The sequence below is a fragment of the Perkinsus marinus genome (genome assembly GCF_000006405.1).
Source record: "Perkinsus marinus ATCC 50983 genomic scaffold scf_1104296951054, whole genome shotgun sequence".
NCBI classification, from domain to species: domain Eukaryota; phylum Perkinsozoa; order Perkinsida; family Perkinsidae; genus Perkinsus; species Perkinsus marinus.
Genome location: NW_003209437.1, coordinates 106,218 through 120,386, shown reverse-complemented (window position 1 = coordinate 120,386; position 14,169 = coordinate 106,218). Strand labels below are relative to the sequence as shown.

The following is a 14,169-nucleotide window of genomic DNA, read 5'->3' as shown; positions in this document are numbered from 1 at the left end:
GAGAAGAATGCGTCGCCTTTCCTTACCAAGCAGTTGTGGTTGCTCGTCTAGATTAACGTCTCTGAGGACGTCCGGTTACTCTTCTATACGTACGTATCTGTTTGCTGTGGAGTTCTGTTTGGTCACATTCGTGGGGGAGTGGTTGTATTTGCTCTCACAGGCGTGTGATTCGCTTCAAGCCCTGATTGTTTAGGAAGCTATTACGACTCTCCATCAGATGCGCATTATAAAGGAGTTGCTGATTAGGGCGATCTTTGTTGGTGAAGAGGGCGGCGAAAGTTGGGAAATATCGGTTTCGTTTCTGACCACCACTGAGCTCGATATTCGCTCATCTGCGCTGATGGTTTTCGACTCCATAACTGTTATGAGACAGCGTAATTGGGGCTTTATGCTGCTGTGCTTCTGTGAATTGATCTTACGCTGATTTTGTGTCATTTGTTGTATCTGCGAATGACAAATCCTACACACACGGATTGAGTTTTCCGCAGTTTGGAGGCTCTTTGGTCTGGTGTTCTGCAACGAAGGGTCTTCAGAGTTTCAGCTAGCGACTCTATTGATGGTATAGGAATCTTGCTGATGGAGGACTTCGTACTGGTAGATATCCCCTTGTCTGTCTTCTTCGCCTTTCATTTTAGACTGCTCTTTACTTTGTTGGATGCGTCATTCTATGGTATATATTGACTCTAATGTGGCAATGAAACTCATACCCGTCTAGCCAGCATCGGGGTCTCAAATTGTTCTCGAACTGCACTACTTGTTCACGATAGTTATTTGCGACTCTGTCAACTTTCCGGGTTTGGAATTTACCCGGCATTCCGACGATGCCAACTAGAGTATATTCTATGTAGTGTGTGCCATGTCTATAGTTGACATGTAAATGACAGTCACTGCCTGTCAGATCTGCGTCCTTTTCGTGTTGTTTTGTCTGCTAGGTTTTCTGGTGTCATTTAGTAATTTACTCGATTTTCGGAATATGTCGAACCCTCCTCCTTCCTGCGTAGCCGACAAACACTTAACAAACGGAGCTGACGAGTATAAGCTTGTCGTCATCAAGGTTGGTACATCTACTCTAATGAAGCCCTGCCAGACCGTTGACATGGCCAACATGGGAGGTCTCGTCGATCTCGTAGCGAGCATTCAAAACCTCCCTCATCAGAATCACAGGGTGATCATTGTAACTTCAGCAGCAGTAGGGTTCGGGTGCCTCAAGCTGGACTTATCTACTCGTCCAGCCTCGGACGATCTGTCCCTCAAGCAAGCCGCCGCGGCTGTTGGGCAATCGTATCTCATCAGACTATACGAAGACTTCTTCAGCGTCCACAATCTCCGCTGTGCGCAAATGCTGCTTTCGAGACCCGACTTCGCAGCCAAGGATCGTTATAGAAATTTTCGGAATGCGATTTTCCGCCTGCTAGATCTGGGAGTTGTACCGATCATCAACGAGAACGATTGTATATGTGTGGATGAACTTCGCTTCGGGGAGAACGACACGTTGTCCGCACTCGTTGCGGTGAGCTGTGACGCCGACAAGCTGTTCCTCCTTACTGATGTGGACTGCCTGTTCGATAAAAACCCGCACGAGTTCCCCGATGCTAAACCCATAAGAGAGCTCAGTAGTATCGAACTTGCTAAGCTGGATGTTGAAGTTGGAGGAGATAGTCAGTGGGGTAGTGAGCTAATGCGCTTTTTCTGATGTCGCGTGATGCGATGTAACAATTTCAAGGTACCGGAGGGATGGAAACGAAATTAATGGCCGCCCGTACTGCAGTGTCAGCGGGCATCGAATGCATTCTAACGCATGGGGCTAAGCCGGAGAAAGTAGTACATGAGCGTTCTCTTCTCTTTGTTGAGCAGTTCTACGCGACTGGCTTGACCTAGGTTCTCGATTACCTCACTGGTGACACGTCCGACACACTGATGACCGTGTTCAGAGTATTACCTGACAGCATGAGATTCGTCGTCTCGGAGATGACCTGGCGGCGAAGGTGGATTTTGGCACTTCCGCTCAAAGGCACACTTACGCTCACCGCAGCGGCTGCTAATTCGATAAGAAACAAGCGACCTTTGCTAGCGTTTGGTAGGTTGCGGGTGCCTCAGTGGCAACCCCTCGTGGAGACGGGAAACAACGCTGTTGGTCTCAGGAATCTGTGCCGTCTCGGGAGTTTTCCACCGTGATGAGGGAGTGTCTCTCCTGGATGGCGATACGGGGGAAGAAATCGCTCGCGCTTTGGTGAATATGAAGAGCCAGGAGATTGACAAGGTGAAGGGTCATTCGGCAAATAAGTGGGACTAATACTGGTTGGAAGTCGGAAAGAGACTTTCCCAGGTTCAAAAAAATATTAGGTTACCCGGTAGTGTCCGAAGTCGCCTTCAGAGAGAATATCATTTTAACGACTGGGGCGTTGGCGGCGCTGGACAGCGATCAGGATGACGAGCAGGATGACGAGGATTAATCGAGATTGTTTGCTGTGTATGTGAGTTTAGATTTGATTCTCTTTTTGGTTAGGCTCCAGTCGGTTACTGTGGAGCCTGAACTGACAGTACTGCACTCATGATGCTGGTATTCGTGATATCACCGATATGAGTTTACTTTTCGGGACACTTTCGCTCCGCGTTGTACCAGTGCTATCGAACGATTGTTCATCATATCTTTCAGTTGTTGGTATCGTTGGGGTTGCGCCCTGGTTTGTCTCGAAGCATGTCAGGTAGTGACCATGAACATGGATCGCATCACAATCATCGGGACGATGGAGAAGAGAAGAGGCACTTGATTGTTCTTAAGGTTGGCACCTCGACACTGATGAAGCCCTGCCACACTGTGAATATGGCCAACATGGGAGGCTTAGTGGACCTTGTGGCTAGCATTATGCGGTTGCCAGGATATCAAGTTATCATAGTCACATCCGCTGCTGTCGGCTTCGGCTGCCTCAAGCTGAACTTAGCGACCCGTCCCAGGTCTGATCAACTCTCGTTGAAGCAGGCAGTGGCAGCTGCCGGTCAGTCCCTGTTGATAAGGCTCTATGAGGACCTCTTCAATGCTTACAACCTCAAGGTCGCACAGATCCTGCTATCCCGGTCCGACTTCTCGGCGAAGGACCGTTTTAGGAACTTCCGAAATGCAGCGAATGAGCTCCTCAACATGGGCGTTATTCCTATCATAAACGAGAACGATTGTATATGCGTGGATGAGCTCCGATTTGGCGACAACGACACACTATCTGCATTAGTTGCAGTGAGTTGTAATGCGGATAAGCTGTTCCTCCTCACTGACGTCGATTGCCTGTACGATAAGAATCCACACGAGTTCCCCGATGCCAAACCCATAAGGGAGCTGACTAGTGTTGATCTCGCTAAGTTGGATGTTGAAGTTGCGGGAGACAGTCAATGGGGTAATATACTACGAGCACGCCGAGCCTTCTCTGCTACGATCCTTATGCGTAATACAACATCTGTTGAATAGGCACCGGTGGTATGGCTACCAAGTTAGTGGCGGCTAGGACTGCTGTTGCTGCTGGAATCGAGTGTATTCTCACGCATGGTGCCAAGCCCAATAAGGTAGTATGGACATTTTCCCCGGCATTCGAAGCTGTAGTTAGTCGAATCAATTGGGAGATTTGAAGGTACTGGAATATCTCCGAGACGGATCCGAGAAGGAGCTGATGACAGTCTTCAGAGTGGCTTCCGATAATATTCAGTTCGCAGTATCGAAGATGACCTGGAGGCGACGCTGGATGCTGGGCCTTGAGACAAGAGGAGTTATCAAACTGGATAAGGGGGCAGCCGATGCTATAAGGAAAAAGAAGAGCCTCTTTGCGGCGGGTAGGAACGAAGGGACTCCTGGAAGAGGTGTCACTGGCCGTTCTACTGTAGGCATCATAGAAGTCACGGGGAGCTTTCATCGTGATGACTGCGTGTCGCTTGTGGACGGCGAGACCGGCGAGGAAATAGCCCGAGCCCTCGTGAATCTTCGGGACTTCGAAGTGAAGAAAATTATGGGCCATAGATCTTCTGAGTGAGTTCATAGTTCGTATTCGCAATGATTGTTCCATCTGGCTTGCTGTAGATATGCGGAATTGTTGGGCTGTGTTGTAGCACCGGAAGTTGCGTATCGTGAGAACATAATACTCACTACAGGGGCCCTTGCGGTTTTCGAAAGCGAGCCGGAGGACTCGGATCAACCCTCGGTCTAATGCTGAAGGATGCCCTGTGGAAAAGTCCTGAGAATGCCATACAAGGCGCGTCCTTAGCTGCCGAAGTGTCAAGCTGATCCCTCATTGTTGGATACATTCTGTCCATCTCTAACTGGTGATTTCGCAAAGTCGCGTTAGCAGTGGTGAATGGAGGGAGACACCTGAAGCTAGGAAAGCGCCTTGACATCGGAAGGGGGTTGCTGTTGCAAAGCATGCGTGAGTCATTTACGAGAACGGCGATGATCTTCCGATAACTGTCTGACCTTGTTCCTCGTCAGCCTTTCGACAACTGGCTTTCACTTAGTGCGTGGCTCGAGTGCATCTGCCGTTCATGATCTGCTCTCGGGGGCGACCATTGCTTTTCTGCACTTACCCGCTTTCAGTACTCTCAGCATGTCCAATGATGCTTCGGACATACAAAAGGGCGAGATCACATCGCTGACGCGAGATGTCGTGGACAGCATATGCGCAGCTCAGGTCGTGACCAGTTTGAGCCAATGTGTCAAAGAGCTTCTGGAGAATTCGTTGGATGCAGTACGTAGTCCGGGAGGTATGGATGGTGCTCACCTTACATTTGCTGAACTATGCAGTACTGTTCGAATTTCGCGGAATTCCGTCCGATGAGAAACCAGGCGTATGCCTGATTTGCTCAGACTGATACTCGGTGCTGGTCTTACGATCCTCGATTGATGAAAATGGTAGTTCGTGACGGTTCTACTCCTCTTCAGGGCGCTAGAAATATTACTGTCACCCTCGTTAACAACGGCGTTGATATGATAGCGGTATCGGATGATGGTTGTGGTGTGTCGGAGGAGAATTGGTCTACGCTTTGCAGTTGGCACGCTACAAGCAAAGTCGACATTGTAGAGAGCCGAACAGATGAGCTCCGATTGGGTTACAGCGATTTTGGTTTCCGAGGGGAGGCTCTAGCAGCGATGTGTGGTCTGAGCAATGGGGGAGTCACCGTCCTCACACGCACGGAAGACTCGAAATCTGAGACTGGCAAGGTGCTTGTGTATGATAAAACCGGTCGTCTTTCGAGCAGTGATGGGGAGGCCGCACGGGGCGTTGGTACTACTGTCACCATACGGGGGCTGTTCAGAGGTCTCCCAGTAAGGCTCAGGGAGTTCGAGAGGAATGCCAAGAAGCAAGTCACGGCGACCGTAGGGCTCATGCAGGCGTATGCTGTTATACGGCACGATGTAGCTTTCCGACTGACATGTGATGGTCGCTCACTACTGGCTACTAATCCTGAAGATGACATGGAAACAGCAATACGGAAGGTTTGTTGTATATCAGCAGCAGAGCTCGCGAGTATGACTCGACTCGTGTTGGAGGATGAGGGTGGTAGATGGAGTCTCAAAGGTTGCTTGTCTCCCCCGACTAGTGTGCTTCGTCCTGGAGTGGTACACGCACAATGGCTATATGTGGGTGGACGCCCAGTGGACATGCCAACGAGAGTGAGCAGATGCATTAACCAGCTGTATAAGAGGTTCCAGACGACGGTGGCTTTGGAGAGGAAGAGCGGCCGTACATGGCTAGCTGTGCTGTCGATTGTATTTGGGGAGGGCGTGGACGCGGCTGATGTGAATTCATCGAAGGACAAAAGGTCGGTGATACTGGACTTCGAAACTGAACTGTGCGACAAGATAACGGAGGCGGTCGAAGAGGAGTGGTCCAGCGCGTCGAGTCAGACTGCCGTTCAGGTCAAGACTAGCAGTTTGCAGCAGAGACGAATGGATGGCTGGTTGCGAAAGGAGGAGAACATCACGAGTAAAACCTCGACCAAAAGAGAGGAGCAGTGGACACCTGGCGAGCCGCAAAAACAACAGTCACCCTCGTCGCTGTCTAGAAGGGTCAGTGTCTGCTCACCACGTGCGGAGGTGATTGTGTCGAGAGCTACCATCGCCACACAGCGTGGTCGCCTCTCTGACTGTACTCGTGGTGAGTTCTTCGTGGGAACCAGTGCACCGCAAATTTCCTATCCCCACGAGGTCACCCCACACAGTAAATCTCGAAATCAGAGCGACTCGCCGGCTTCACCACTCGTTGTCCGGACGGTAGAAGACGTGCTCGCCGAGAGCGCGAAGAAGCAATCACAGCCAGATGTAAGCAGCCCCCTCGTGCCTATATCCACGGACGACTTGAGTAAGGAGGATCGCATCGAGGTGTCACCCTCGGTAGAAGAAGACCTGGACCGAGAAGCAGCAGACAGTGACATCGCGCGAACGATAGTGCTGTCATCATCAGAAGGCCCTTCTTCGCATAAGGGAAGCATCGAAGTTCAGCCCCTTGTTAAGGGATTACAGGGGTCTCCTGACGGGTCTGTTGTCATTCATTCACCAATGGTTGAAATTCAAGGTGTCGAGGATGGCGAAGTGGAGAGGTCCGACACCAAGAATTCCGACAAAGAAAATTCCGACGAGGAGAATTCCGACGAGGAGAATTCCGACGAGGAGAATTCCGACGGAGAGGTTGACGATGATGCCAGCGAATTGCTCCATACATTGCGGAAGCGACTGAGATCAGCGAGCCCTGGAAACGTCGGTCGGAAGCTGATGAAGATATCGAGCTCGCAGGAAGATTCTGGCAACGAGGAGTTTGACGAGGGCACTAATGCGACATTTCATGTGAAGCTTGGGAAGGAGGATTTCGAAGCTATGCGGGTTATTGGGCAGTTCAACAAGGGTTTCATTATAACGGCTCTCGAAGGCCGATGGCTGTTCATCCTCGATCAACATGCCTGTGATGAGAAGACTATCTTCGAGACGCTCAACAAAACGTCCGAGTTGAAGTCGCAGCCAATGATTGTTCCAGTGAGGCTTAGCCTGCCGCCTCCTCTTGAATCCTGTATTCGCGGATCACGGCGAGAGATAGAGGTAAATGGATAACGATAGTTCTCAACCATGCTCCGCTGCGGTTTACAATGAGATCGTCTTTTCAGGCTTGTGGGTTCCGGTTCAATTTCGCCGACGACGCCCCTATTGGTTCTCGAGTTCAGCTGACTTCTCTTGGCGTAGCGTCGGGACTGGGGTTTGAGAGGAGTCGCCCGCTCACAAAGGAAGACTTCGTGGATCTAGCTAGCTTACTGCTCGATCGTGGGGCGACGGGCCGATCGGATGATGAGCGTAGACATCGTCTTGGTGGCGTCTGTCGCTATACGCATGTGATTGCCAGTCCCGTCAGCATCGCTCTTCTGGTCATCCGCCCTGGGCCACTGCCTACGGCCTCCCCGAGTGTGGTCCATGCTTGCCTCCCGAGCATGTAGGACGGCCATAATGATAGGGGACTCGCTGAGTCGGAAGAAGATGGAGGGAGTTGTTCGAAAAATGGCAGGTGAGTTCGCATTATGTGCCCGAAATGTCTTTTGTGATCGTTCCCCTTTCAGCTCTCAACCAACCATGGAATTGCCCACATGGTCGACCCACCATGCGTTTACTTGCAACTCTTTCTGCCCGTGACAGAGGGAATGATCCTGTAATTGAAGAATATGCAACCGAATCATTCGATAATTTACTTCAACGTTTGTAACTAGATGACAAATGAATTGATGTCTTCGACCATAGCTCCCCACCTTTGTTGGCGTTCTAGTGAGTGTCTATCTCTGGTCGGCCAGCAGCCCGAGCTGATGCACCTCTCTGGCTCTCTCATCTCCTCCTCCTCCTCGTCATGCTCTGACCCCCGGAGGGTCTTTCATCATTGCTGGTCTCAGGCCCTCTCGCGCTTTTGAACCGCGAGAGCCATGTCGAGGACGAGAGCCTACATCGCCCTCACGTCCCACGTAAAACGACGAATGAACTCTTTCGAGCTTGCTTCATCAATGACTCTAATGGGGAACGCAACGCCTTAATGACGGTCATGTTGTGAGGTTTGATCTCGCTCCGCGATGTAGCACTCCCTCTTACCGCACGTCCAACCGAATAGGAGTAGTGAGTGGGGCGGTGCACACTCAATGGCTGAATGAGTTCGAATCCTTCGGAATCCTTGGCGGATCGCCAAGGTTTCATCACTGCAAAAGCGTGGCATGCTCAGCATGTCATTGTCTCCTAGGCGTGCTCAACACCCTGCGCTGAAGAACAATAGTACTTCTGCTGTTTTTCTATTGGGTTCCATACCTTAATGGGTTCTTCAATGACTTCTGGGCCACTTTCAGTGTATTCCGCGTTTCGACGACTATGAGCTCAGCTGAAGATTCTCGGAAAGCCACCACGGCCCCTTCGCTCAGTGACGAAGATTACGGGAAGATCCAGAAAGCGATGGACGAGGGTCGATACCCGTGCAACAACGGCAATTTCAACCTCACCACTGGGAGATGTGTCTGCGAGAAGAACTATGTTCACCTCATCTATGAAGATCGAATAGAGTGAGCATCGTTTGGTCTCTTCCGGTATGGCGTGTCCAATTCCCGTCGATACTGCATATATCGCATCTTCAGGATGTGCACCTACCAGGAGAAGGTCATAGGATCACCCTCCGTCCCGGGCTTCCACTTTGTTGATGAAACTCTGAGGCGAGGCGACCTCATCGTAAACAGCGTGGCAGAGTTTTTCGCTCGGCCTGTTACCTAGTGCTCCTCAGACTGACGAGAAAGACCTCCAGGCTAGTTATAACCCACTATTGTGGATTCTTATTGTAGTAGGCGTGGAGGTCGGACTGTTCACAGTGTAGGCAACCTCTCCTACCAATTCGGTCCATTGCGAGGTCGATCGAAGGCATCTCAGGTGGAAGATGTTGCGCAAGCGCTGCATCAAGGTCGTGCCATCGAAAAAATGAGGAGCCTTTCTCCATATTCACTGCTGAACTCCGCATGTAAAAATGAAGCTACAATGTTACTGCATGACTCTTCTAAGCCCACTACCCAGTGGAGAGGATGATATGTATAGCAATTCAGATCGAGTATCTCTGTTGTGTCGAGTGATATATGTGGCGCATGCTCACTCAACCAGTTGTTACCCCTACATTCTCCTCGTCATACCCCGATTCTAGTGTCTTACAGAGTGAACGTCCTATTGGGTCAAATCGGAGCCGTATATTCTTCATTCACAGATGTGTGCCATCATGCTCTCATGAAGACCACGATGCTCCAGCGGTTCTCTTCCGGTCTCAAGGTGGGTTGGTCGCCTTTTTCCCTTCGAGCACGCCATGTGCCTTTTGTGACAAAAGTTTTATCGTAGGTGTTTCCCTGGCTCACCTATTGTCGATGCAGTCTCATCACTCAGTTTCCAGGAGTTGCGGTTCGTCTTTCAGCCGGTTAAAATGAAGGATCTCCGGCCTTGGAGACTATTCGAAGCCAGAACAGCTCCATGTAACGTGTACGCTTGCTCGAAAACGAGCGTAACAGACTGAACGCATATACTGTTGAGTTGATTGACGAGTAAGGGTTAGAATATCGAGGAATTGGTGGAACAACTCCCCCAATTTCATGAACAATTGCGCAAGTTCGTTCTCAACAAGAATGTAGATCGGTTGGATGTTTGAGAACCTAATAGAACTACTAACTGGACCATGATTGTGCTTTTTCGTGGGCATTCACCATTGCCCCCTGTCTACAGTGTAGACAGCGTAGACAGTGTAGACTCTACACCGAAGGAGTGCCATCTATGTGACCCCAAGCACCACTTGGCATGCGGTATAAGGTCCGATTAGCTGTGACGATCGAACTTGGTTCGCGTAGGGAGTAACTTCTATCACTAACCATGAGAGCACACACACTCACATTTTGTATTGGCCGCGCTACGCCAGACGGCTTACTGATATTACATGCACTTGCATAACATTTTTTGGTGACATATGTGAGATTTGGTGGCAGTCTGTGAGGTAGTCCTCCTCAAGATAGGTTGTTAATAGAATGGCGAGTGGATTAGATGATTCCCTCATTAGAACAGGCAGTCCATTGGAGATGAACAATGATGACAGTGTAATACCGACCGTGATCGCTCGTCAAATCAGTATCATCGTCCTGGTGTTAATACCGATGCTGCGTTGTTGAGCTCCTCCTTGTCGTCTGGCTCCGAATAACTATCGCGAGACCATCCTGCTCTGTTGCGTCATAATGTACTCTTCTGTTATTGCAATCTTGGTAGTGGCAGGTTGTAGTATTAGTACATAGTAGCTGGATTTTCGTGGAAGGCGCAAGAGCCCAGGGGTGTGGCGTGTCGCTCGTCCTTGGTGTTTGAAATCTGCGAGCTTTCCCGATCACTCTCTGTCAAGATTCTCAAACCATCTCATAGACATAGCAGATCTCCGGATAGCGGAACTGGCAGAGTTGTTAGGCACCGCAACGGTAGGGACAGGATGAACCTAACATGGGAAAGATGTCTCCACTAGGTGCTTCCACGACGGCGTCGGGCTCTAGTCTCAGTGCAGAGGTTTATAACGATGTTCTGTTACAGAAGCAGGATGAGATCTTCAGTCTTGGTGAAGATATAACCTTGGCAGTGTCTGAAGGCCGATATAAGCGAGCGGCTTCCTTGCGGAGTGAGTCGGGGTGGTCTGCTGTGTTTCGAGAGTGTTGATGATGAAGCCTGCAGAGCGCTTGAGAGAGGCTCGGCAAGAGTACGATATGATGATAGAGAAACGCGTGGAGTACTTGGCTCAACTGAAACAGCAACAGCTTGCGGAATCATGGCGCTCGATGCGCTCAAGATTCGAGAAACGGTGAGAGCGGTATTGATTGGGCTCATCTCCACGGCTTCGATATTCTCTGGCATTTACTGGTTGCTGAGCTCTTTGTATTAAACTCACCAAGGTTCGTAGAGGAACGCAAACGGATAGAAGACTTAATCAACTCAACGAAGAACCAGCTGTTGGCACAGCATGAGTGAGTTCTCCCTCCCCTCCGGCTCCGAGAGTGGTACCGTCGCAAGTTCAGGCAGGAGCTGGTGGAGCTCGAGCAAACGTATGCGAATGAGGCGCTGGACCCCCGGCACTCGTGGGGCCCGACACTGCGGGATTTGATGAGAACCGAGCAGCGACTCGCCGCTATAGGAGACTTTGATGGCGCAGAGGAGTGAGTCGATCATCTGGAGCGGTAGTTTACTGAGTCGCTCAGCTGTCGCATGCGGGGACGAACGATACGACAGCGAGAAATGGAGGACTATCATAGGAAACGACAACTACAATATGAAACTACTAAACGGTACTGGGGGTTGAAAACAGGAATGGGTCGGTTTGATAAAAAGAGATTTGCATGGTGACAGGCATCTCCTACGGCGTCACCAGTCCGAGATAGAAGGGGTCGTCCGTCGGGGTGATCGCATGATAGAGTTGGCTCGGCGCAACTATACAACATCGCGGAACGCGTTAGACGCGAAGTCCAATTTCATCGCGAAAAAGGCTAGCACTACGCAAATCGATGAGCCATGCATCCTTCCTCCCAGGTTTCTCAAGAGTGTTACAAGTTCTCTATGTCGGTGAGGAAGCCGCCGGGGCACGAAACTACTCAGAAAGGGGCGCTAGGGTACCGAGGAGCGAAGTTTGGGCCTCCTCCTAGGAAATTGAGCATTCACCCTGATGGTGGAAGTCGGGACTTATGATGCTATCTATCGCCATGTCTCATTGTTACAGTTGCTGCCTGTTGTCCCCTTGCCGTTCCTGCGGACTCCGCAGTGCGGAGCAAAAGTGTTGAGTTGTAGTAGTCTTATGGTGGCATAAGAGTGTCCTGTCATATTCCTCGGTAGATGAGCGTCACCAGAAGGAGAAGAGATGGACGTGTGGCGAGACTTGGAGAGTTCAGCACGAGTCCTCCGAGCCATTGGCACGACGCTCGGGAATCTGAGTTGGAGAACTCACCGTTGCCCTCTAATATAAAAGTGGCTGAGGGCCTACTTTTACCCACTGCCAGAGCGGCGAGGCGACGGTCTTCGGCAATAGGTAGTGCCATAGTGGCACATCTTGTCACCTGTACTTTGTAAGATCGAAGTGACCTCCAGAAGGTCGAGCATAATATCATTTTGGCCATGGAACGCCAGAGTATGGAAGTTATTGAGTACGTCGATACGAGCTTGAGAGAGATCAAGCTGATGATAGGTGATGCCTGGTAGAGTCGATAAGGGTTATACTACATTCCACGAGAATCTAGGGCTGTTCCGTGAGAGTGTTGATAAAAGATCCTCCTTGTTATCGTTGTGTTCTCAGAGGAACTGTCAACCCGTCTATCGAGCAGATCCTCCCCCCTGTCTTCGGGTCAGTCACTTGCGTCGAAGCGGAGTGCCGATCGGGCACGTATGGTGAGTCTAATCGGCATCGCTTTTCCCAACCTCACACGGAAGTTCATATTTCTGTTATTGATTATCGGTGTTAGGAGCGTGACTCGGAGAATAGGCCCGTGCCTCCCATGGAAGCGTCTGTGAGGTCCGGCGAGGAGATAGAGGCAGAACGGGTGACAGGCGACTGACTACCCCTCCTTGGTGAAAATGGATTCCGCCTCTTTTCAGGAGCCTCGCGATGAGGAATCGACCGGTGAGCTACCTGACGACATGTTTCGTCCGGTGAGCACGCTGGACTTGGGCGCTGATACTGGTGGGGTTCCTTGGATAAGCCCAGCGAGGACGAGGACTATCGGGCGGATGAGTTCCGCTAGTAAATCGGATCGCTCTACAGTGGCTGGATAGGTGGTATGGCAGGCTCTGGGCGACCAATAACCACATGGGGAATGCTCAGAACTCCTGGAACGACAGGCCATCATATCGTCAGGCTACCTGCAGGGGTGCAGGATGATAGTGATAGTGACATTGACCACAATAAGAGTACTGATGATGAGTTGCCTCTGACCACCAGTGAGGAACCTTCGGTAAGACTCGGAGTATTTCTGTCAATGAGGACTTCAATAGCCCACAAAACCACAATCGATTTCGAATCCATCCGGCATTCAGAAGATGGAGACCGCGGGTTTTCGTGAACCCGCCAAGGAGAGTGCTTCCCAGAGGCCGGGGGAAATGACGGTACTTGCTTGCTTTTCCTCTTGCGTGTTATTGTTTGTACAGGGAATTCCTGAGAACGCCCCAGAGAGAATCTCTAACGATGGAGTTGTTGTTCAATCGTTGTCGCAGCCGTTGAACCATGCACCCACAGACGCCACCAGGAACTCCTCTTGTGTATCGACTGAGTGGGTCCTTCGAAATGAATATCATCGTCTGTTGTTAGTGGCACACTAGGTCTATTCAGGTTAGGAGGATCTCAACGATCAAACGTGGTCATTCGACGCTGGATCACTCCTCCAACACGAACTACTATTAGAGTGAGCAGCCCGATAAGGCAGTGGCAGGGTTCACTACGCTCAGTCCCATACTGCCGCAGCTCTGCGACCCAACCTACAGGGTTTGGCGATGACGCCTCCAGTGCTCTTCCCTCACTATCGTATGGTTAGCCCTATTGCAGCTGCTTTCACCCCGCCCACGGGTCTGGCTCGCCCTCCTGTACAGATCACACAGAGTGTCCCACTACGCCCTAGATATCATCCGTCTCCAGTGATAATTCGTCCGTACATTGTCAATTGTCTGCAGTCTTCATTGCAGGTCACGAGTACTATAACGAGAATGGGGACTCAAGACTGGATACCGCTTCCCCGTCCGTGATTCAACTAATTAGCTGTGCTTTTTTTCATTGAGGCAGTTGCCATGTGTGATGATATGCAACGTTTCGTAGTGTTCCAGTGGATATTGGAGGTGGCCCCATATTTCCTGATCCTTGAGTAGAGCATACGGTGACGTAACACTTGCAATTGTGCGACAAAAGTTCCCATAATTCCGCCAGACGTTTCCGAGCTCGTGTGACCTTTGATTAGCCTACTACTACGCTAGGAAATTCTTAGAAGTACTCCTTGAAGGCATCAATCATGTCCCTAAGATGAATCTGATACATACTCTAATTCCGAGGAAACATCACCATCGAGCTGTAATTTCCAGTGCAACAACACATCGAACAAACGGGTCAATGTTCTTCAAAGTTTGTTCCCTATTTCACTCAAACATCACGAGTC

At 50.5% G+C, this 14,169-nt stretch overlaps 5 protein-coding genes across 6 annotated transcripts; all 5 read left to right on the top strand.

Moving 5' to 3' along the window:
* Nucleotides 1–973: 973 nt before the first annotated feature.
* Nucleotides 974–1,693, top strand: Pmar_PMAR008736 (Glutamate 5-kinase, putative; the record flags this gene model as incomplete). Its single annotated transcript, XM_002777756.1, has 1 exon — nucleotides 974–1,693. One exon carries the CDS (start codon nucleotides 974–976, stop codon nucleotides 1,691–1,693), a length of 720 nt encoding a protein of 239 aa, XP_002777802.1.
* Nucleotides 1,694–1,749: 56 nt separating this feature from the next.
* Pmar_PMAR008735 (conserved hypothetical protein) lies at nucleotides 1,750–2,453 on the top strand (the record flags this gene model as incomplete). Its single annotated transcript, XM_002777755.1, has 4 exons — nucleotides 1,750–1,818; nucleotides 1,879–2,077; nucleotides 2,142–2,283; nucleotides 2,327–2,453. The coding sequence occupies 4 exons, from the start codon at nucleotides 1,750–1,752 to the stop codon at nucleotides 2,451–2,453; spliced, it is 537 nt and encodes a 178-aa protein (XP_002777801.1).
* A 245-nt stretch (nucleotides 2,454–2,698) lies between these two features.
* Pmar_PMAR008734 (Glutamate 5-kinase, putative) lies at nucleotides 2,699–4,309 on the top strand (the record flags this gene model as incomplete). The annotated part of the gene is made up of 5 exons (XM_002777754.1): nucleotides 2,699–3,389; nucleotides 3,461–3,555; nucleotides 3,621–3,819; nucleotides 3,871–4,012; nucleotides 4,064–4,309. The coding sequence occupies 5 exons, from the start codon at nucleotides 2,699–2,701 to the stop codon at nucleotides 4,188–4,190; spliced, it is 1,254 nt and encodes a 417-aa protein (XP_002777800.1). The 3' UTR covers nucleotides 4,191–4,309.
* Nucleotides 4,310–4,577: 268 nt separating this feature from the next.
* On the top strand, nucleotides 4,578–7,732 carry Pmar_PMAR008733 (DNA mismatch repair protein PMS1, putative). 2 transcript variants are annotated; one of them, XM_002777753.1, is made up of 5 exons: nucleotides 4,578–4,724; nucleotides 4,919–7,069; nucleotides 7,135–7,318; nucleotides 7,368–7,526; nucleotides 7,579–7,732. In XM_002777753.1, exons 1-5 carry the CDS (start codon nucleotides 4,584–4,586, stop codon nucleotides 7,719–7,721), a joined length of 2,778 nt encoding a protein of 925 aa, XP_002777799.1. In that variant the 5' UTR covers nucleotides 4,578–4,583; the 3' UTR covers nucleotides 7,722–7,732. The 2 variants fall into 2 exon arrangements, with proteins under 2 accessions (XP_002777799.1, XP_002777798.1); XM_002777752.1 differs by having other exon boundaries at nucleotides 7,135–7,526.
* A 633-nt stretch (nucleotides 7,733–8,365) lies between these two features.
* On the top strand, nucleotides 8,366–8,553 carry Pmar_PMAR008732 (hypothetical protein; the record flags this gene model as incomplete). Its single annotated transcript, XM_002777751.1, has 1 exon — nucleotides 8,366–8,553. A coding segment is annotated over one exon (188 nt), but the record flags the coding sequence as incomplete, so codon positions are not given.
* Nucleotides 8,554–14,169: the final 5,616 nt, after the last annotated feature.